This window comes from Cebus imitator, unplaced genomic scaffold, assembly GCF_001604975.1.
Source record: "Cebus imitator isolate Cc_AM_T3 unplaced genomic scaffold, Cebus_imitator-1.0 Scaffold630, whole genome shotgun sequence".
Classification (NCBI taxonomy): Eukaryota; Metazoa; Chordata; class Mammalia; order Primates; family Cebidae; genus Cebus; species Cebus imitator.
The window spans coordinates 122,652-147,737 of NW_016107945.1; the positions used below are offsets into that span (position 1 = coordinate 122,652).

Below are 25,086 nucleotides of genomic sequence, written 5' to 3' on the forward strand. Positions count from 1 at the left end.
CCAGTGCATTTCATAATGTGTCCAGGATTACTTTAAATATCTTTCAAATTTGTTCCTATTTATAGAAATAAAGTACAATTGAGTGGTAATTTATAAAAGTCTGCAGTTAGAATTCTTATTAGTTATAAATAATTCTACAGTATATATCAATTTAATAGTAGCAATTTAGGCAATGGTGTTTCTTATCGTGTTTACCCATATTGTTAAGATCTGGATGCTGTAATTAGATATATTTGGTTCACTACTGCCAAAAATGAATAACTTGCCCAGATAGAACAACTTAATAGAAAGTTAATGAAAAGAAGTGAATGGGATTCTGCTCAGTTTAAGAATTCATTATGTAGAACTGTGTGTGGTGCACATTGCCCTATCTCATTTAACCCCTTTTTGTAATATTCCATTTACACATATCATAAAAAGTGTTTGATTCTGCTCCCATTGGCCCAGTGAGGGGCTTTATGTCTATTTTAATAGTAACAGGAAGGAGGAAAAGATTTTTGTCAGACCACAATGGAATTTTATTATTTCCACTTTGCTTTTTGCCTGCAGAATGCACCGACAGAGAAGTCCAACACAATCTCCTCCAGCAGACACATCGTTCAGCAGTCGCAGGGGAAGACAGCTCCCACAAGTGCCAGTGAGAAGTGGCAGTTTAGAACAAGGTATCCGATAAAGAGAGATCATTGTCCAAAAATCTTGGATTTGAGAACCTCTTCTTTTTACACTCCTTTTATTGAATAAATAGTATTTTGATTATGTGTAGTTTGCTGAATCCTAAAAATTTAATTTTCTTACAATTTTATCCCCAACACCTAGTGACAGTGGTTCATGGCATGCACTCAGTTTTTGCTGAGTGAGTTTTGCTGGATGAATGAATTTTAAATGGTTGTTTAACAGAAGGGATGGAGGCCGAGATCTTTTTCCAAAGGGACAAAGGAAGAAAATAAAATTTTAAAATCTCAGTACAACATGGCGTTTTATGTGTTAAAAGAATACTTTACCTTTTAAAAGATTTTTTTAAGTTAAACAATCATACTGAATCCTTTGCTTATGTTTTTAATTTAACTTGATTAGCAGTAGCCTATATTTAATACAAGTTTGATGATAAAAAAATGACAGAACACGTTTTAGTATCTTCAACAGTTTATATTGCTTAAAGATTTCCATATTTTATGCATATATTATTGTGTCATTTTCTGAGCAACAAAATTGGAGAGAGAGAGAGAGAATGTATACGGTCTGTGTTTAGTAGAAACTAAATTCTCTAAACTACCTGAGCTAGATGATTTAGACATTGGGTTAAAATAGTCAGTATTCTCATGCAACCCAAAGTGCTATCACATATCTTAGTAGGTGAAATGACTTGTTATCATTTTTTATCACATATTTTTAATGGGGGATTTGGTAAGCAATTTACTAAAATAATTTCTACTTTGGGATTGTAATATAAATGTAGTAGATTTATATTTGAGATATTTATTAAAAATCTTCATCTCTATAAAACAACTGAAAGGTTAACACTTTGAGTATTTTTTTTCAGCAGTGTTGACTGTTGCTAATGGAAAACTTGCATTTCATTTTATATTGAGGGTACTGGGATATGTATTTTTCTCACTTAATTGAAGTGCTTTACTGAATGTATCACAGAAATGTTAAAGATCTCAGAAGGTGAATGCATTGTTTCAAAGACCGATGTGGCATAGTTTGCCATGCAGAATACTTGATTTTAGAAAAATTAGTGTAGATTTTTAATGGTATCAACTTATTAATAGAGCAATACTGGTGTGATAAACTCTGGGTTTGTATTTGTAAAAATACATTCTATTGATAAACCATGCTTTAGTTATCAGGGTTGCTGAAAGGATATTCATTTAGTGAATCATAAAAATATGATGTGTTGTGAAACTGACTTTCTTTTATAAAATAGCAGTTAATTCATTGGAATTATCAATTGACGTTTTAAAATTTTTCTCCTCTGGGAACATTATAAGATTTTCATAATTAATCTGGCAATAACCCAGATGAAGTTATTTTAAAATTTATTTTTTAAAACAAAAGTTGGTGTTTATTTCAATTATCTATTCATGAGCTCCTGTTGCACAACTGAAAGAACTAAAATTTGGGTGTTTACAAACTCAGTCTTACCAATCATAGTTTGCTAAAGATTGATATTCTAAAAGTCATGTGCTCCTAAAATTCTTTGCATTTCCTCCGGTTGCAAATAAAACATTTTATGGGTTCAAAAGCATATAATGTTACTGCATATAACTCTCCTATAGTGAGATTATGGTTACATCATTTCTGTAGAAATGAGAATTGCTTCCACAAAGTCAGTTGGATTGTCTGTTGCATTTTGGTTTTTTAAAAAGCTCATGTTCTATTGTTAATATCAATGTTACTGTTCATGATATTCGTATTCACAGTTGTCTTTCAGAGAAATCATCAGTTTGTAAGAATTGAATTGAGGTGGGAAGAAGGGAATGACTACATTGGTGGAGTTATTTTGATATTTAATATGACAAATACACTAATAAGAACTTTTAGTCATTTGAATTTCCTGAAATATATGATCTTTAGAGTTATATACATATAGCTTTTAAAAAATATGACACAGAGCATGTATTTTATGTATTTATATATTGAAATGTTCTATAAATAAAATAGACCTGGTGTTTTTTATGATGTAAATATGTGCGTTGGGACTTTTGGTAAATGATCTTACTGTCTGCCATTATCTTACTATGGTTCTATTTCAAAATGAACAGTCCGCATGACAGCTTTGCATGTCCTAAAATATGTTTTCAAAAGTAAATTTTTAATTTGATTTATGAGTTAGATAGGATTTAGCATGTTCTATTTAAGATTGATTTCATTGTTGTTCTTAAGGCTATAGAATTATTTCATTTTATTCTTTTTATATTATTTGTTAAACTTTAGCTCCATCTCCCATGAAGATTAATGCTGACCACAGTCTATTACAATCGATTAAGCCCCTACTGCACTTGACTTCCTTCCCATCTTTTCTGTCTTTTTATTTTTAACAAAGGGGGTTTTCTGTTTAAAAAATAATAATTGAGTCAATAAACAGATGATTGGTAAGAACAAATATTTCAAATGGTTTAGATTACCAGATAGTGATACAGCTTCTTGAGGCACTTATAAAATAATTTTATTCATACACAGTTTCTGGGTACAGTTATCTACATTACTGATTTTAGAATGTATGCCAAGACAATTTGACTGTTTCACTGCAAGTATGTTTTTTCTTGTAAATTAAATATACCAGTCTCTATTTATACCATAAAGGCAGTATTTCTTATTTTAAAGGGTAATGTATCACTTGAAAAGACCTGTTTACTCAATTTTTAAAAAGGTGTTTTAAAGTTTCTTTTAAAAATTGAGAATGCTAGCCTATTTGCTACATAGAGTCTAATTATTATAAAGTAGATTTAGGGGAAAAGCAAAGAGGTGATCACAATACAGATTTTTGAGATAAAGTAGTTGAAAACTTTAGCCTTGTAATTTAAGTAACTCTAATGGTATGTGGTAATTGAAAGCAAAGACTTGCACAAAATTTTTTCTGGTTATATTTCAACATGATATCTCAGCATATGCCTTATGTAGAGTCAGATTGAAAGCAGCCTAAATGGTTGTGTAAAAATAGATTTCTGAAGCCAACCGGTAACTTTTTTGTGTGTGTGCTCAACTGGATCTTTTAAAGAAGTATTTAGAGATCATTCACAAACTAGCAGTAAATGTGCTAATTATGTTTTATATCTTCCATTATTATATCACCTACTTAAAACCCCAATGATATTCCTCTTCAGAAATACAGAAACAGGCCATTAGTCCTCTGTAAGTAGTACACCAATAAAGAGTTGGACAAAATGTCTAAGAAGTATAGTCTCTACAAAGCAACTAATTTTACTTTGATATATTTTAATATAATTAATTTGAGAAGAAAAAAAGATTACTTAAATTTTTCATGTGGAAAATGATACAGAAAATTCCCATAGTGCAAACAAAGTGTAAAAATGGTATTTATTTTTTGTTTATCAGATAAAAAAATAAATTTCATTTTATCATATGAGCCTTCATCATATGAACTTTCATTTTTGAAATAATAAAAATTTTTGTTATGAAAACTAAGTATGCTTTTAAATGCTTTTACAAAAAAATCACAATGGAATTAAGATGTTTTAATAAAATTGGTACTGAAATACTATACAGCTCTTAAAAGAAAGGAAAAAAAATACAGAATATATTTTTAAAATGCCAAACATACTAATTTCCCAATGTTTTTGTTTCATTTTTAATCTTTAAATTGCTGTATTCATTCTTTCTTTGATTAATTTTAGTACCATATATGGGAACTCATGGTTTTTCATTGTAATTTATCATGTCACATTATATGTTATGCATTTTAATTATTCATGCCTTTGTGTTAATTCACATTTCCATGTCTAACTATAAATTTGCTGATTTCTTTCTTTTGTTTCCATCATTATGTGCATTTAATTCATTGAAGAACAAGAAAAATATAACTCTTCCACAAAAGGTAAATATTAACATAACTTTTTAACCATTTAATATTGTTACTTTTAAAAATAGTAATATACAAGAGTTATATAACTGTATTTATTGAATAATGAGCAAAATTAGCAGGTAGTTATTTTCCTGAAATGATTTTGTAGTGTATTTGATATTAATTCTTTCATATTCTGTGTTCACATCAAAGAGATTACTTTAAAATTAATGTTTTTTTAAAAATTTTATTTATCCACACTGACAACTAGAAAACAATTCTCCTTAGAAAATGACATTTTCTTTGTTTCTTTTTGTTTGCATTCCTCTGCTCTCATAGATGAAAGATTTAATTTTACCTTCTATTCAGTGTAATATCTGGTAAAATAGAAAATCCCTGTATTTTACCTTGCAGATAATGGTAATCTTAGTAAATGTACCAGCCCTTGCTGCAGTCATACATGTGGGGAGCTGCTGCCTAAATATTACTTCCGTTTTCCTCAGTACTCTTAAAATATCCATTAATTTTACTTTTCCGAGAGACATAGGAGAGGAAAACCATTCAGCATGTTTGGTCTTTGCACTTGAATTTCAAGTAGGCTATAGGCTTCACTCCAAAGTCATATGCTGCCCACACCATTTTCTTTTCAGAGTTACTGTTGGCCTGATAATTAACTATTTGAACAGGAGTTTTCAGCTTAATGTGAACAGGGTAATCATACTTGATAATTATATAATTCTGTATAATTTAACAAAAGCACATTTTCTCAATATTTGAAAGTGGACTAACAATTGAACTAATTTGTTGCCCATAGTAACAACAAATTAACTCAAAACTGGTTCTGAAAATAACATCATTCCTATTTTATGAATAAGGAAACAAGTTCAGAGAGATTATGACATCTGCCCAAACTGCTAGTCTACTACAAACCCAAATCTTTTTACTTTTGACCTTTTCCATTACATGATGGTGTATTCCATTTTAAGAAGCGCAGATCCCAAATATATTTTCTTGCTCCTAGTATATTTATTATGTGTTATGTATCTCAGTGTTAGAAAAAGAAAATTTTAAATTACATATTTAATCTGAATTTATAAAATATATTGTAACTATATTCAGGTATTATATATATATATATATATAATTCTGGCATAGTGTCTGACTTATTAGGCAATACATACATTAATAAAAAGTTAAAAATTAAATGAGATCAAGATGTTTTGGCCATAGATTTTGCATAGGTTCTAGCCATCCTGCATTTTTAGGTCAGATATTGGAAACACAACATTAGATTCAGTAGTACAAAAATGACCATTGTATTTTTACTTAGATACAGAAGAAATGTAGTTGGATTTGCAATATAAATTTTAGTGTAATAAAAGTATTAGATTGATATTAGAAATGGGCCATGATCTAATTCTTTTATCGAAAAGAATGAAAAATATAGTAATTCTTCATTTAGTGCCCTTCCCTTATATATTACTGGGCAAAAGCTAGCTAAATAAAACAAAACAAAACCCGTAAGTATAACCTAAAGTCTGCATGAAATATGCACATTTAGGGCGTCTCTTCAGAGCATGTCAATTTATGGTTTTGTACACTCAGTGTGTCCTGGCTGAGATGTGTCATCACCCCTCCAAGTGTTCCTCGGAAACAGGATGTAGAAGTGCCTCACAGAGTAGACCACATTATTAGAAATAAAAAGAAGCACATCCCAAAATACATCCAGCATGGTATAGGTCAGAAAAAGGATGCTGCACTTCTCCTTAGGGATTTCAGATAAAGCAGTTTAGCCACTGAACGTGGCTCTCAAAGCCTCGAAAGGATAGAAGCAAGGTCAAGAAATTTCACTGAAGTCATATTTTAAGCTCACATAAACCAAAGGAAAGGAAAAGTTAACAGCATAGAAATCCCACTGCTGCGAGCTGAAGTTTATCTTTGCTGGAATCCATCTTATTGGAGAATTCAGGTGATTGTGAGTGCATCCTGGATAAATGAAGACCAGTACACAAGCTAAGGGGCTCATTAGTCTGGGTCCATTTTTTATTAATTGTAGATAAACCTGTAGGACAACCAGTGATTACAGTTTGCCAAGGACTTAGTGTTTTCCCAAGATGCAGGACTTTCAGTGCTAAAACTGGGACAGTTCAGAGCAAACAAGGATGATTCGTTACCCTATAGGGAACCAGTCTATTAATTTTCCAGCATGTTTGTAAAGTCACATAAAGAGAAGTGTAAAATACTCAATACATTACTAATGGTAGGTAGAATATATTGAGCACTTTCTACATGTCAGTGACTCTACTAAAAGTGTTACATATTTATCTCATATTGTCACAGCAACCTGAGATGTAACTATTTGTATCCTTATTTTCCTGCTGAAAAGCTAAAGGTTAGATTAAAAACTTGGCCCCTTATGAAACAGTAGTTCATTTTGTAAATGATAGCATAGGTAGTGAGACCCAGGTCTCTCTCCAGAGAACTTGTTCTTAACCACTTTGCTCTGTAGGCTCCTCAACATTCAAACAGTATTTACTGAGTACCTGCTTTGCATGCATCACTATGTAATTATATTAACACATATACAACTGCAAGGAATGTTTTTTCACCCGTTTTATTGAATAAAGTGAAAGAGGTTACGTTGAATGCCAAAGGTAAGAAAGCTGCTATGAAGCTGAACCAGATTTTGATTCCACAGCCCATGTTCTGTGCCTTATATCATGTTTCTGTAACAATCACCACTCACAACACCAGAATTTTGGAGAAGCCCATTCAGTTTTTCCTTCCTTTCTATATTGACTTAGTTTTGCACCACTCAGTTAAACCTTCTACATCTGGAGTGCTCCTCAAATTGCAGTAAAACTTGAGAAAATGACAATCTTGTATTTGAATAAAGATAACACATCCATTGGCTTGAAAAGTTAACCAAGGAACTGTAAATGTTCATACCACTTTGTTTATGTTTTCACTCCCTCTTTTATGTTGAAAGCTGAAAGACCATATCATTGTAGTTTTCACAAACTGCTTTATAGGCCTATTTTAAATTATTCATTCTAAAAGTAAGCCAATTTTTCCCTCTCTGCTACATTTCTTGGACAGTTTTAAAGAGCCCATGAATGTAGTTTGGGGGCATCGAAATAATGATATAAGAAGATCAAAACTGAACCAGAAATTAAATGACTTCAAGGTGAGAAAAATGTTACTATCATAATAAATTTATGATTTATATGCCTTTAGGTAGTATTTTAAGTGCATTAAGTTTTTGGCTCTTGGAAGCAATTTTGAATCATAACAAAACACATCATATTATCTTTTCTACAAATATGAATTTCCTTTATTGTCATAGTGTATAATTTATACACATGAAGAATGAAAAGCAAGTAGAGTTAAGTAAGTAAATTATTTGAATAGGAGCAAAGGAAATACCATTTTGGTGCTTTTTGTTTTTCTGTTTCACTAATAAAATATGTAATAATTATTATAACTAGATCATAGATATAGTAACTAAATCTTTAGGATTGTCTCTATAAAAATATCAACTATATTTTTAAGTACCAGGTTTCTTTAATAAATTCTCAAATAAGTTAACTGTGCTTTCCTTCTTTATGTGTCAGCAAGAACAGTTTGAATGCTAAGTTATGCAAACTATATTTTCCATGAAACTTATGGGCATTAACTTTAATTTGGTGAAATTCAAGTAAAGCAAAAAACATTAATTTTAGTAATTTTTTGTACAGTTGTATAAATAAAATTTAAGCACATTTCAATAGCGTACTGTGGTTGTGGAGCACAGAAGAACAAATTATGTACCCTTGCTAAAATAAGTAAACCAATTTTTGCATTTTTCAGAATCAGCATTCTTTTAACTGTCATTAAGTAGCAGTTTACATTTTATTAGTAGTATTAGGTGTATATTAGGCTAGGTGAATTATGTTTGGTTATTGTGTGTTAAGATTTTGAAAATACAAGTTTCTTAATATTCCTGGGCATTGCTTGTCCTTAACACCTATGAATGTTTATGAATATTTACTCATAAATATTTAGTGCTCCATTAGGAAAAGTAATTTATTCATTTCTTTTTTTTTGGCACAGTCTCATAAATATATTGTTATTCTAGCCTTCTCTTTAAACCTCAGAAACCCAGAGGGTTAAACAGATTGATTAGAAAAATTCAGAAGTTATGCTTTTGACCCTATTTTCCCATTTGGTGATTCAGATGTGTTTATTTATAATAGTATCATAGGCTTTTAAAGCTTCAAAGGATTTAACACATATTAACCAAGACAGAACTTGCAACAGAGATCTAACCGAGGGAAAAGAGATGTCTAACCGTGGACAGCCTCGTTGACGTATTTTCTCTAAAGTTGTATATGTTCTCCAAATATTGTAAAATACAGGAAAAGACTTTCAGAAGTCAAAGTTGAATTTAGCAAAGTAGTGCCAATCAAGTATTTCAAGATAGATTCTGTATCCATTAGTATTATTGGAATAATGAAAAATTTTGACTAAACATTTTAGAGATCTCTTGATATAAATAACATGACTTCCTCAGTGATTGCTTTTGTTATCCCCCAAAGAAAGCTTAATTACACACGTTTCTTTTTATAAAAATTGCATTTGAAGTGCATCTTACGGGAGACAGTGCTGCCTCTCAAAACCTAAACAGGTTTTTAAAAGCTGTTTAACTTTGTGTAACCCTAAAGGACAAGGTAAATGACGGATTCTTTCATAAGAGCCTGACTTTCTTACTTGTCAATAACTAGTATTTTCAGTGACACTCTGGGAATTGGCAGTTTTGACATTGAGAAATGATGTCTGGAGTTGGAAATCCTGAGCTTTGTTTTAGATAGTTCAGTGGGAATAAGCACACTGAAACAGGAGATGATCTTGTGGTTTTGGCTTCAGTGAGACTTGAGTGAATATATATACAAATTGCCTCTTTCACCTTATGTCAATGTTCAGTTTCACTTATCTAGACTAAACATAGGTAGCTTGCTTTAAAAGTCCTTAAGGCAATGTGGTGTTTTCACTTATGTGTTATTTACTTATTGCATTTTCTGTTTCTCATGCTGGTAGATGTTCATTTTATTGGTAGTTTATGGATAGGTGATTATTTTATTGGTAGATGCTAGATAGATGTTCTTTCATTGTTTACATTGTTATAGCATAATCCTTAACAGCCAAGAGAATTATACAAGGTCAGAAGGGGAACTACTTGGAACCTTTTTACACTTACAAGTTGAAATCCATTTTATTCCAAGAAAATGCCCCAGAACTAGGAAATTTCTACATAGTGAAAATATTTTAAACATTTAATCATTACATATAGGATATATGTGTGTGGAGATGTGGAAGTTGGATATGTTCTATGTCAAAGTTTCTCACTATGTTTGCATGACTCCCAAACTAAGGATGAACATGAAGATAGTACATTGCAGTTGACCCACAGCATCCATGGGTTCCACAACGATGGCTCCCACCAACCATGAATCAAAAATGTTAGGGGAAAAAATGATTGGTTGCATTTATACTGAATATGTACGGCCTTTTCTTCCTTGTCATTATTCTCTAAACAATACGGTAAAACAGATTTTTGAGATTCTTTTAAGTCATAAGCCATTTAATAATATAAAAGGGATAGATTTAGGAAAAGGCATATAGGTACTATTTACATGACATTTATCTTGTATTTGTTCTTATAAGTCATCTAGAGATGAAAGTATATGGGATAAGGTGCTTAGGTTATATACAAATACTATGCCATTGTATATATGGAACTTGAACATCTGTGAATTTTGGTACATGTTGAGGGGGTGGTCCTGGAATCAATCCTGAACAGGTATGTTTTAAATTGTGAAAACAACATGATAGAAAATAGTGATGTAAAATAAAACTGGTGAATTTCTTTCCTCATAACACCTATAGTAAATTGGAAAATCTTAAAATGCTGGAAAGTAGGCAATAAAGCAAGAGACAAAGTCATTGAGGTTCCTATTTTTGCAAATATGAAAAAAATAAGTATTTTAACAACACCCTATTGAAATACTATAGAATCATAGACTACAACAGCTGGAAGGTTCTCTGAGCAGCCTCTTCTTTTTACAGATAAAAACTCTGTAGTGGAGGGATATATCAGGAATTGATCAAAGGAACATTGATGAACTGATGAATGGTGATGGATCTAGGACTGTAATCTATGCCTAGTCATTCCCATTCTTTGATTCTTACTATTTTGCCACTTTGATTCCAGGTATATGGAGAATGCTTATCCATATAAACAATCCCTATTTCTCTAAAGTCGAAAAAACTGAACAGACACAAGGATTGTATTTTTGAATTTTCAAATATCAGACTATCTATATTTTTTGATACATTTTAAGACCTAATTTATATATTAAACATTTAAGATCTTGTCTTCTTTTTCAGTCTCGATATAGCTAAATCTTTTTCATCTTGTTAATCTCAGCTTTTTTTTTTTCACTGCAGTCAATAACTGAGACATAGGAAGTGTTTCATTTATGTTCTTCATTCTACCTGACAACTTCTAAATATGCAGTCATTATCATTGCTCTTCCTGAGAGATGTTCTGGAACAAGAATGGGACTGCACTGTCATGGAACTCTGATTGTGTTGCTATACAGCAAGGAAGCAGAGATACTAATTTTTTTATTCATAAAATACAATAGCACATCATAGTTAACTAGACAGGTTTAAATATCCTGTCCAGATGATATCATGTGTCAACTTTTATACATGTATTAGCTAAACTTGTTAAAAAATAATTTTTACATCAATGTATTTAATAATATAAATGTTCTACTTCTTTCTGTCCTTTTACAGTCATATTTCACCTAATGCTCGAAAATATTAGGAGGTTTAACAGTATATTAATATAAATTAATTCTGCCTACAAACACAAACATTTAAAATTTCATGTTCATGTAAATTTCAAGTTGCATAGAGAGAAATGTGAAAGATTTAAGGAATTTTGAGATCCAAGCAAATTTATTTTTCTATAAATTAAATTTATAAATATTTTAAATATATGAATGCAAGTTTAAATTATAATGGTCCTAAATTATATGTAACTATAGTGTTTACAGCATTTTAAAGCAAATTACAAATATGTGATAAGTCAAAGAAGTTTCCTAGAAAGTTACATTATCTCTTTGAAGGAAGTTATTTTATAGAAATTTTTAAATGATTGATTAGGGAAGATTTATTAAGGATTTTTTAGGGTATTTTTAAAGTCATAGGCCTTTTAATAATAGGAAAGGGATAGATCTGGAAAAATGCATATAGGACAAACGAGATTATCAAATGATTTTAGTTTCTTCAGAGATTTATTAAAGCTCATTGACAACACTAAATTAGGAATTCTTAGCAAGGCATGTGAAAAGAGAAGTAGTTATTTTAATTTCTTTATTTTTAATACTAATACTTTACATATGAAGATTGTAATAATTACAGTAATTTGTAAATTTACTTCTCTTATCTTACATACTCCAGGTTTTTTCTTGTTGAGTTTTAGAAAACAAGAAATGATTTCACAAGTATGGTTTTCTCTGTACTCTTAAAAATAAGTTCCAGTTTTATACTCTCATAATTTTAACATTGAATTGATTTGTGACATACATAGATTAATATGAAAAAAGCCATAGTTTGGAAACAACAATGTATATAAAGCTGGAATAAAGAAAATGGATCTTGTTCAATAAATACCTTTTTGTAAACTAATATATGCTTTTTAGAAAGTATCATTTTTTAAAACATAAGACACATAATTTAGTTTGTACCTTATACTGAAAGATTTCAATCCTTCAGCGCCTGGGGCAAAAAAGCATTTTTATAAAATTGCAATATTACATATGAGGAACTAGGAGACATATATTTTAATATGTAATCACAAAATCTATAAGTAATGCTGAAATATAGTCTATAGTAAATATTCTTATCTTTTTACTTTATTATACATAAGCTAAATTTTCATTAAAAGACTAAATGAAATTGCATGATAAGTGTATTTATTGTAGAAAATGAGAGGTATTTTTTAGCTCTTTATTATGTGGCATTTATGACATTTTTAAAAATAAAAATTCTATAGCCTCCCAGTTTTACATTTTCTATGAAGAAATAGCAACTGGCCTTTTAATGGTTTTGTTAGTTTACAATACTATTAACATTCAGGATGTTCCTAAAATATGAATTTAATGCTAAGATTTGTGGGATAATTGGAAAATATTTTATTTAATATTTTAGTTTTGCTGTTGGGTTTTAAATTGTTAAAATGATATAAAAATTTTAAATGATAGTAATCTTTTTTTAAAGGAAGATATTTGAGCTCTCTGGGTTACAGTTAATTTTACTTATGCTAAAATAGTAGAGAGAAAGTCACATTTCAAGGATTCAATTAGTTTTTAATCATTACTACTATTTGCTACACAAATCACATAACTTATAGGAATCATGCCTTCTGGTTCAAATTTATGATAATTATTCTATCTTCTTATATTTGTCTTAATATTTGGCTTGACATATCTGTAATCCAGAAATAATGTCATTTTATTATAGATACATAGTTGAAAAATAAAAATGGAAAACATGCAAAATCTTTAGCAAAGTTAAAGAATTTCTGCATTTACCCTGAAGGTTTTTCAGTGATTATGAAAAAACTTTTACTGAAGCACAATAACTTGTATAAACAGTTATTTCTGAATATGCACTAACTCACATGCCTTAGGAAATAATGAAAAGTACTACAAAAATATGATATTATGTAGTTATCTGGCTTTTTGATAAGAGTAAATAAATGATAAACTATTGGCATTTTGATTCTGTTGCTGGAATCCTAGAGCAAGCAGTGAGGATAGCATAGCAACTGTGTCTTTGTTGGAGAATCAAGGGAGTCTACTCATTATTTTGCATCATAATGTTAATTTGGAGATTTTTTTTTTTTTTTACTTTCACAGATTAAATAAGGTCAGTTTTAATTTCATTGGGAGTAAATATAGCAATGATTTGAGGAGGTAAAATGAAATCATTTGGAACCATTTTTAGATTCATTTTAGTTATGTTACCACTGTCTTTTTATGATTTAGTTTACATTTGCAAATAAAGATTTAAATGCAACTATAGCATAAGCTAAGTAATCCTATTAATGTTTAGAGAAATGAAATGTTGTCCTAGTAAGGTTCAGTCCCTAGATCTGTGTCATACTGCTTCAGGCCAATAGCTGTTGGGATATAATTATCAGTGTCTAAGTAACAGTCTACCCTGAAAATTACATGACACTAAAAGTAAAGTTTGCAAAGCTGTGGACTAATCAATGTCAACATTTTTTAGAATAAAGTTAATAGCATTTTAAGAATAGTTAAGCTAACACCATTTAAGTCTGTTTTTATTATTAATTGAGATTGTTTTGAGTTGCTTTAAGCTTTAATCATAGAAAAGAACTAAATTTGCAGTCCATTTGACTTACTCAAAACTCAAAGCAAATGATTGGGCATGTACCCTGAAGTACTCATGCCATAGGCAAAAGACAGAGAGCAGATATTTTCACATTTTCTATATTGCATATGTCTTTCTGTAAATATAACTCACATTTCTGAGTTTCTAATCACTCTTACATAGCATTTTACTGTATAATACTCTTTTTGACTCTTTATATGTTGTCATGTAATAAATTTCTCAACCACATTTCTCAAGCTCTGAAGTCAACATTTTTAAAGCAGGAGTGAATCATTGCTTAGCTGGCATAACTAAGGGTTGTTGGGGATTTGAGATTAGTTATCTAATTAACTGAATTTAAAAAAAGGAAAACATTTTATAATTTAGTGCTAAAAGTATGATTAAAACACTTAGCCACAAATTCCAAATTTTATTATCTCTTGTGCAATTAGTCTGTACTTGAACACACAATAAAAGTTACAGATTGACTTCTTTTTTAAAGTGTGTGTTGGTGTTTTATAATAAAGGATAATAGGCCACATTTAGTAATTGCAATAAAAAAAAATTGTTAGTAAGTGACTTTATGAACTCTTTATAAGAGATAAAATCATCAGCCAAGTCAATCAGACATATTGACATTGCCATTAATTTCTAAACATTAGTCTCTTGGCAGAAGCTCCCAGTATATCAGTCACCAATAAACAATTTTCCACACACACAAATGCACACATGCGCACACACACACACAGCCCTACAACTTAAAAATCTGAACACTTGTTGCACAGGTTAAGTTGTCTGGGAAGTTGGCAAAAGTTGTATAAAGTAAACATAGTTCTCGTACAACATAGGTATAATCTTTTGAGTTGTTTACCCTAAGGTACATGTCTGTACCTTAGCTGTTTTTTTCTCCTTCATTTGTAAAAGTGAAAAATTTAAAGGCAGGGTTTTTCAGTGATTTTGCTGATGATGGATTCTAACTTAGAATAATTCATACTTTGTCAAAGGCTGCAATTCTTGCCCTCCTTTGCTACGAAGGAGATTAATAAAAGCTTAAGGAAAATATATTTCTTTACATATTATAAATTAAAGGGCTAAAAGTCATGTATTCATTTTCAAAAATGATGAATTTCATTTATGTGGTTCAGATATAGCCATCAGGAATAGAAAATCTTTTAATAAGTTTGTTTTAAAGACTGGCAAATACTCATGAGAAGCCACTGACAGAAATTAATGATTTATAAGAATGCCTCAATAAAGTAGATACTTAATAATTAAAACAATTTTTAGGTGACTGCTCTTAACCAAGGGTGTTAACTGGGTGTGTGCATGCATGTAAGCATGTGCATATACGTGTGATGTGTTAAGTATGCATATTTTTTCTCTATATATGTACATGTGACAAACAGTTGTTTAAATTGAAAACATGTTTTCACAATTAAATTTGATTTCACATAATCATTTATGAAGGGAATTGAAAATATTTCATATAAAATCAAGAAATAGAGTATTTATCTTTTGTTACTAACATTTATGTTTCCCATTCTGTGTAACTTGAATCATGTTCATCTTTAGATTAACAGTTGCTAGTACTGTATATTCCGCATTTTGTTTAATTTACTGCTCATGTGTTATTTCTAAATTTTATTTAATTGAAGTCATTTCAAAAGCATTGAAATCTTAAACCATTCAGTTTTTAAGAGGTGCTTCACGTGTTTTAATAGGCTTCCATTATGTGTTTTTGCAGCAAGCTTAGTAGTGGAGGAGCGAACAAGACAGATGAAAATGAAAGTGCATCGATTTAAGCAGACAACAGGGTCTGGTTCTAGTCAAGAACTTGATCGCGAGCAATATTCCAAGGTAAAATTAGTAGTATCCAACCAATACTTTCCCTTTTAAAAATGTGTAGAGTGTGTACCAGGCAGGATTAGCAAGCACCAAATTATAAAAGAAAAGGTATATAATTTTCTTTTCTTATACAATTGGGCCGGACACGGTGGCTCACACCTGTAATCCCAGCAGTTTGGGAGGCCAAGGCGGGCAGATCATGTAAGATCAGAAGTTCGAGACTAGCCTGGCCAACATGGTTAAATCCTGCCTCTACTAAAAAATACAAAAATTAGCCAAGCATGGTAGTGTGTGCCTATAATCCCAGCTGCATAGGAGGTTGAGGCAAGAGAATCCCTTGAACCTGGGAGGTGGAGGTTGCAGTGAGCCAAGATCATGCCACTACACTCCAACCTGGGTGACAGGGTAAGACTCCATCTAAAAAAAAAAGTATCATTAAAAGATAGTCTTGCATCATAATGTCTACCAAAGCCTGAAAAACTTCTTTCCTCTTGATATTTTCATATGATATAACTTTATTGAAATATTAACTTGGATTTGATTTTTTCTAAAAATATGTAAATATTTGATCTTAAAATCACTTAATGATTGATTAGCATTTGTCAAATTCACATAAATAAGCAAGATATATGAAGCCATTTTGTTGCTTGAACATCGTTCAAATATTGCAATTAAGATATTAAGATATATATTTATAGTCTTAAATACTACTTTGGATTGATATTTGACTATTGATATTTGTGAATGATAAAAATTATGTAACATGAGATTTCCTATTGCCCTGTCTTTAGTAAGAAAAGTAACTGATTTCAAACTTCTAGAAGCTGAAATTTACACAACGTTAAGTGCTGATAAGCATTTAATTTTTATTTCAATAATATGTTCTAAGGAAACACTAAGGAGTTTATAAACTGCTAATATCTGATAATTCTAATTAAAATAGCATAGATTTTTGTTCTTCATGAAGTAATTTTACATATATTATCTGACTTATTTAAAAGCCTTTTTTCTTTTTAGAATACTACAAAAGTAACAGCGGCCATTATAGATTGACCTTTGTTATAATTTGATATCTACAAACTCTTTTGGAGGTAATAACCTATTAGAAATCAAAAGTAAATAAAACTATACTAAGTTAGTATTATTAGCTTGACATATTGACCTGGAAAAACCTACTTATTTTTAAGCAGCAGAAGTGGTTTATTATCTATCCAGATTTCTATGACTAATAAAAAAAAAGAGGTGGCTACAAAATATGATTTATCACCAAGACTGCTATAGAGTTATGTATGTTTGATACATGCTATCACTTTACGTGTTAGGTTAGATGCAGAAGGGTTTCCAAATGAGACAATGCAGAGGGTCACTGTGATTCAGGGATACCCAATTCCGTAAGGGTATTACCAAAAAAATGGTAAGCAAGATAACTTGATGTCCCATAGTGTTGCCTATTTCAGCTCTGTACAGGTTTATGTTCTCTGCAACTTGTTATTTATGGTATTATCACCTAATCAGCCTACTTGTCTGTCTTCTTCATAGATACCATCATTTTTGTTTTCTTACTACAAATGCAATGAGAATTAGAAGGCAGGGTAATTCGGGGTTTTGTTTTCCCTTTATAGTTGGATGCAGAATTCTGAATGTTTCTTTAAACTGGAAATGCTCCTTTAAAGCTGGAAATTTTTATCAGTTTCTTAGCTTTATGTCCAAAGATTAGGTCAAATAGAACAGCAAGGAGAGGTAGAGCCAGTATAGGAAACAAAAAAAGAAGCAACTAAAGAATCAGGGTAAAATACTGAAAGCCTTTCTGTATCATCCTGAGCTGGGACTCTAATCATTAATTCGTCAATCCAAAAACTCTAGAAAGTGAAGTACCCAGAAGTCTAAACCACCACTAAGAGTCATAGTAAACCAAAGTAGGTATATCTTGTTGGCAGTAGGTTTACCTTGTTGGGCAGATTCTAAATTCTCTGGCTCATAACATTTAAAACTTGAAAATACCTCAAAATCTTCTACTCCAGTTCACTTATTTACAAAATTTATGAAAACTGAGGCTCAGAAGCAAAGAGGTAATTTATTAAAATTTGTGTTAAAATTAGTAGAGCCTCTGTATAGCAAAGAGGCCTAAAACAATGGATTTGGGACTTAGGGTATGACTTGTTCTACTTATATCATTCAGATGAACACATTACTCTAGATTGATTCAAAGGTTTCAATCTGGCTTTTGATTTACATACAGTTAAATTAACATATTCTATCTTTCCTCCCTCCTTTGCACAGTCACCCTTTTTCTTTTCCTCTCTCTCATTGCATTTGAATATTTTAAAACCTATTACTTTCAGGTACAGTACTGTGGCTCCTAACTTGTAAGAATATAGGATAGGAAATTATATAAGATAAAATAAATGATTAGCCTTTTCTTATATGCCAAGTAGAAGATAAAATATTCTCCACATCTCTAATATTTATATTATATACTAACACAATGTATTTTTTTGTTTTCAGTGTAGCCATTTTTATTAATTCAAACCTTTCACATACACTTGAGAAATTATCATTTTCATTTTTTTCTTTTACTTCAAATATTTTATAACTATTTTACAAAGATATATTTTTATGGCTATAATTAAGAGCCAATATTGGCACAAATGTTATGAAGATTGAATTTTGGACTTTATTCTTTTATTCGCTCTTTTTTAGTATCTTAATCCATTTGACATTTTGGATAAAGCAACAAACCTTAGGTGAAATTTATGCCAAGAAGAAGTTAGTTAACTATTCTCAAAATACTTTTAACCAACCACTAGTAGAACTGGATTTTTTTCAGGGCAAATCATTGTCAGCCAACTATAATTCCTGAGATGCTTCTTGAAACCTAGTATCTCTTTTAGAAGATTAAATGACCCTAACATCCATCCTGAGTAAGGAATTAGCACTAACTTTGCTTTTGAAAAAGCACAACAACACTGCTTACGTATCCTTGAAATGTGTCACCATTCTGTTTTTTTATTGGTGTTATACAGAGTTGCATGCCTTAATGATGAAGTGAAATTCATAATTAGAGGCGAATTCACATTTAGGCACTCACAATTTAAAGAGTGTTTATGTTTCTGTAACGCAGGAACAGCAACCAAAAGTGATGTGATGGATTTGGTAGGTAGCCGAAGAGTGTTTGTTATTAGTTATTACTTACTTCTAAAAATAGTAGTATTTTATTATTCCTCTCACATCAATGATTTATTTCCCCTCTGTAGGATTGGTAGAAATTCTTCCTGAGGAATTATGTTCCTCAAAATATAATTTATGTGTTACCATTAAAATATTAAATTGTTACATTAGAAATTTAACAGATCGTGCCTGATGAAATTCAGAGCGATTAAAATGTTAACATATTTTTGGAAAAAGTAAATTTAACAGTTAAAAGTGAATATAAAAGTATTTCACTTTCTTCAAATAACCAATGTGAGTAAAACTGTGGTGTAATGTCAGAATGATAGATTGTTCTTTATTGTAATATAGAAAAATTTATTATGACATAAGAATTTTGAAATCCCTTTTTGTCTATTTTCTGTAATAACAAAGGTCTGTATACAAGGTTGAAGAAAAGATGGCTTAAGTGAAAGAAGATTTCTTCAGTTGAAAAAATATTTTCATATATACTCACATAACTTTATGCTTTAGTGTATACTGCTTAATATTGTCAAATATCAAATAAGGGGAGCATTTGTTGTGGGTGTCAGCACAATGCTAACAACCAGAACAAAGAATATTGCATATTCTTTCATGGGCAAGGTATCATTCCAATACATTTGAAAACAATAATTACATAGCATCTCTCTTTTAGCACAGTGTTTAAAAAAACCCAATAATATAGGAGTTGTGTTTGTAACCCAGCAACAGTGTTAAATTCAGGTTCTACTCTGTGAACTTATTGAGTTTTTAGCACATATACTCTAAATCAAAAACAACTTATTAAAATGAATTGTGTCAGTCAGTCAGAATCATGGTATTAAATGACTGAATTTGCTGGTAAAACATACTTCACATTGCTTTCAATACATTGTCTTAAATCGCATTACTTTCAGATCAAACAAAGTAATATAAGTAGTAATAGCTCAGTTTGGATACTTTAACATATATGAATTTCCTTTGGATTCTAATTTGGCATATGACTTTTGAAGGATAAATCACACAATTATGAAAAATCCTTGGGAAAAATAATTGCATAGATATCCTATACATTAGGAAGTGTTTTCATGCCTGATATGAAATTCTTTTACCAACACATACACATGAGAGGTGATGAAATAAAACTCGCATTTAGGGAGCCCAAGGCCGGCGGATTGCCTGAGCTCAGGAGTTCAAGACCAGCCTGGGTAACATGGTGAAACCCCATCTCTACTAAAATACAAAAAATTAGCCAAGCATAATGTCATGTGCCTGTAGTCCCAGCTACTCAAGAAACTGAGGCAGGAGAATTGCTTGAATCCGGGAAGTGGAGGTTGCAGTGAGCTGAGAACGTGCCATGGCACTCCAGCGTAGGCAAAAGAGAGAGACTCCGTCTCCAAAAAAAAAAAAAAAAAACACTAAAAACAAAAAAACTCACATTTAAATGTCTTGGTCCTAACCTACTCTCTTATAAGAAATTATTAAATAAACAGACCTCCCTCTAGGATAATTTTTTTAATGTTATTATCTAATCCTCTTTTTAGTACATATAGAACCAGGCTATAGCATCAGTTAATTTAGTGTTTTAGCAAGACAGTTCAAATTCATTAAAATTCCTGACATGGAATATCACAAAGGATAGATGGCTTTTTCTGTAGGTTTAATAAACATTTGATATTTTCATACCCAATTTCTAATAAATCTAAAATTAAATTGCTTTCTAAGAAACAAATACCCATATGTTACTTTGTTTTACAGGAGAAATTATAGTATCTGACCTACCAGTGTCTAAGAGCACTACTTACATTTTAAATATCTTTAAGTTATTTATAGTTATGTAACCTAAATATTTATTACAACTGAAACACATATATAAAAATACTATGTAATACATAAGCTATTCACTGTGTGATTCATCACAGTAAGACAGTGAAATAGAAATAAGAGTAGATTAACTACTTTGGCAACGTTGCACATTTTAATCTCTTACTTAATGATTCCTAAAATTGTAGGAAATGAATATCAGAGACAAATTTAAAGGTATTTTTGAATATAAGATATAATGTACAATGAAAATTTAATAGGGATCCAGTGTTCTACTTTTGATACTAATAGGTTAAATCTGAAACTGTCTAATGAAGCCATAGTAGAAAGGTAAAGACTAGTCACTGCCTTTTTACTCAATTTATATCAGCCCTTGTTTTTGAAAAGTTAATCTATTTTAAAGAAATTTTAGAGACACTATAATGTCTTAGAAAGTATTTAAGTAAACTGAATAATTTAGAATCAAAAAGTCTATACAGGTGGAATCAGTCTATACAGGTCAAGTGTCCCTTACCCAAAATGCTGGGGACCAGGGGTGTTTCATATTTTGAATATTTTTTATATTTTGATATATTTGTACTGTATACATTATGTATTTTCCAGTTGAGCATCCTAATCTGAAAATCCAAAATGTTCCAATGATCATTTATGTTGCGCATCATGTCAGTGCTCAAAAAGTTTTGGATTTGGGAGCACTTCAGATTTTGAATTTTTTTATTATGAATGTTCAGCCTGTACTTTGACTAGAGTAGAAGGTGAATAAAATGAACAAGAATGAAAATGAAAACAAAAAAGAGAAACATATGTACTAGAAAAAACATGAATAATATACTTTTGAGGTTCTAAGTATGTACAAATAATGAATTTTCCATTCAAGCATTTTATTATTGTGTTTAATTTATATTTCAGTCTTCATAAGCCATCTCTTACCACTTAAAGGATGTTATTGTTTTTATATTGGAATTCATGTTAGCATTTGGATTATTTTAGATTCTACACCTACTTTTACAAAGGTACACCTTTATTTGGTGTGGGCTAAGTAGTCGTTCATCTTACCATCTATGTCGTTTCCATGATCTAATGATAGAGCTCACACTTTCTTGTTTTTAATCTTTAGTATAACATACATAAAGATCAGTACAGAAGCTGTGATAACGTCTCTGCCAAATCATCAGATAGTGATGTCAGTGATGTTTCCGCCATTTCCCGAACCAGCAGTGCCTCACGCCTCAGCAGCACAAGCTTTATGTCAGAGCAATCTGAGCACCCCAGGGGTAGAATCAGGTGAGTTGGCAGTACTGTTTATATAAACTGGATCTTTATTTATGATATAAAAATGCAACTAGCTTCCTGAATATTTTTTCTGTAATACAGTTTAGGTGACAGTGGGTTAAGTATTTATCAACTACTAAGTCGTATTGCCAACAGAATGTTTAGTATTGACTACTATCAGATACAGCTTATAACCCGAGTCACAATTTTACAGATCGCTCTGAGTCACATTGGTAGTAGTTTCCTCTAATATGATTAAGTTCCCTTCCTTTAGTCCAACATCAGAAAGTGTATTCTGTAAAGGGCCACATAGTGAATATTTTAGGCTTTGCAGGACAGTCTTTGTTGGAACTACTCAACAATGTCATTGTAGTGTGACAGCTATATAAATAAATCAACATGGTTGGGTATGGGGGGTGTAGGGGGGGTAGTGGATGTGGTAACAAAATATATGGGGGTGTAGTGGATGTGGTAACAAAATAAAAATCACTAATTACATTATGTGAGTTGTAAGGCATTTATCTCAATTTTGTTTAAGTCACCAGTAGTGTTTTTGTGTTCTTAAAAGACAAATACCCTGCTGAAAGGGAAGAAACCCCAGACGTCCAAGTGCTGTATAAACAAAAGCAGATTGATTATAGACAAAGCATATTTTGTATTAGTTCTTTACTAGTTTTCAGAAGTAAAAGTTTCATATAGTTATAGTTATGTAACCTAAATCTTTATTACAATTGAAGGAATTGTGGGGTTGATGAGAGGTCCAATAAATATAAGTGTTAAAAATAGGAACAAACACTTTCCTAATACTCTAAAAGTCTGATATTAGTGCACATTTTGATAATGTACCATGAATTATATTTGAAGATTCTTCCTTGTTTCTTGAAGCAAATTAAAAGTAATCATCCTGCTGTTATTTAATAATTTCATACTCTGATAATCTAATATGAGCAATTTCAACTGATAAAGATATTGGTAGAAAACGTTTTATCTTTACTTTTGGTGTTCTCAGCATCTGATTCTAACAGAATATAAAGTTCTTTAAAATTTAGGGAAGAATTATAAACGTAGCTCAAAAACGTAGCCATATTGAGCTGCTTAAGATCAAGGGCTAAGAAGTATTCTTAAAGATTCCTTTTTATTGAATTCTTAATAAGATAAAATGTTTTAGAAACTATTGAATTGAGTGAAGAATGTGATAAATAAGACTTAACTAAGGATTTTTTCACCTTATTCACTAAAAACAATTTGAAGTAATTTTTATTTATATTCACTACAGAGCTAATTACCTTGAGCTTTGTGCTTTAAAGTATTGCTAGTTAATATAATTTCTATTACTAACCAATTGCATATAATAGCTTGTGGGTTCATTTTCATTCTTCTAAAATTTTAGAAGTAAGAGTCTTCAAAAATTTATCTTCCTATAAAATTTGGTTACATGATGTCTTTTTGAAAGAATAGGAAAACAACGACAACAAAGGACTATGATTTTATACAAGGAGAATGGGGGGAACCACATGTTAGTAGTGTATTGGAACCATTGTTACTGTGTGGGGAAAATGGCAACTCAACAAATTAGCATTGACTATATCGTGACAGGAAGCAAAAGGTAGAAGATTCTTTCCTTCCTTGATTCACATGAATTTTCATATTTAGTCAAGGTGGTAGGAAGAGGGTTGGACCTAAAAGGAGTATAAATAAACTTCTTAGTGATAAATTTATTTTCTCTAAGCACTTTTCTGTTTTCATCTTTCTTTCCCTTCTTTGTAGTTTAAAACCCATATAAACTGAGACTTTATTTTATATAAGTGAATTATGTAAATTTAGGCACTAGAGCTAATAGTTAAACAAGTTGTCCATGAAGAGCTACTTTTCTTGTAATCTCATACTGTATGTCAGTGATTTGTCACATGTGGTACATATTTGATCCTCTCAGAATAATTAGGAAGAATAGAGAGAAATAATAAGATGTGAGAAGGGACACATGTTCTCTTCTAACATTTGTAGACTATCACTTCATATGCATTCTTCTGTCTACATATCCTCATAGACACATAGACAAACACATATAACACACACACACACACACACACACACACACACACACACACACACACACACACACACACACACACACACAGTTATTTTGCTTCCATCGTCAATCCTGTGGTAAAATCCTGAGAGAGTACAGTTTGGAATGATAAAGAGTAAAATGACATCAGCATAAAAACATCAAAATTCTGTGAACAAGGGTTGCAGGCTCTTCAGCTGTGAATATCCCCTGCCTTTATAGCTAACACTACGAGGAATGATGGTTCTTAATATATTACTGTTTCTTATTTCTTTATTTTTTAGCAACTAACATCTGCATAATTTTTATAATTCTGTTTACTCAGGTTCATGGTTAAAATATGAACACAGCTAATTAATTATAATGATAGAATATATTTACATATAAGTTGTAATAAGCAGCAAACTTTTTAGTTCCTATCATGTGTAAGTACCTTATTATTTTCTACTTTTTTTAAAGTTGTAAATTCCTTTACTGTTATCTTCCTCACCACCAAGACCATGAAGCGTCCAGTCTACTCCCTAACCCCTTTACAAAAAAGGTGCTACCTCCTTCCGAGACAGATGAGAGAGAGCAGATCTTCAGGCTGGATCCACCATTAGGCTTTCCCTCCCCCAGCCTGGAGCACCGGACAAGAGGTGACTCCTGGTGACACATGGTTGGGTGATGGACTGAGAAGAGGGGACAAGAAAGGGCTGTTGCAGGCTCAGCTCTGTGCTTCCAGCCTTGCCTCTTAGTGTAGGGGAAACAGAGGCATGACTGACCAGGACCAGGGTCATGCCCAGCGTGGCCATAGTCACGCATGGGGTAGTCCAGTAAATACCATATACTCTCAGCAATGCTGCTGCCTGGTGTTTTGAGGCTGCTGTAGTCACAGACACTCCCCTGGCCTTGGCTTCCTATAAACAAGCTGGGGGTGGGAGAAGGAGGGTGGAGC

The 25,086-nt window shown here is 31.2% G+C and overlaps 1 protein-coding gene across 50 annotated transcripts in view; it reads left to right on the top strand.

Annotated features, from left to right (window-relative positions):
- LOC108295309 (regulating synaptic membrane exocytosis protein 1) overlaps window positions 1-25,086 on the top strand; it is a 224,059-nt gene that overhangs the window by 112,618 nt on the left and 86,355 nt on the right. For 23 of the 50 annotated variants that reach the window (XM_017517439.2, XM_037734519.1, XM_037734520.1 and 20 more), the window contains 3 exons: window positions 550-662; window positions 15,717-15,829; window positions 21,927-22,093. In XM_017517439.2, coding sequence (XP_017372928.1) covers window positions 550-662; window positions 15,717-15,829; window positions 21,927-22,093 — 393 coding nt within the window. Of the gene's footprint in view, window positions 1-549; window positions 663-4,528; window positions 4,559-15,716; window positions 15,830-21,926; window positions 22,094-25,086 lie in introns of all 50 variants that reach the window. The other 27 variants (XM_017517420.2, XM_017517421.2, XM_017517423.2 and 24 more) reach the window with 2 other exon arrangements.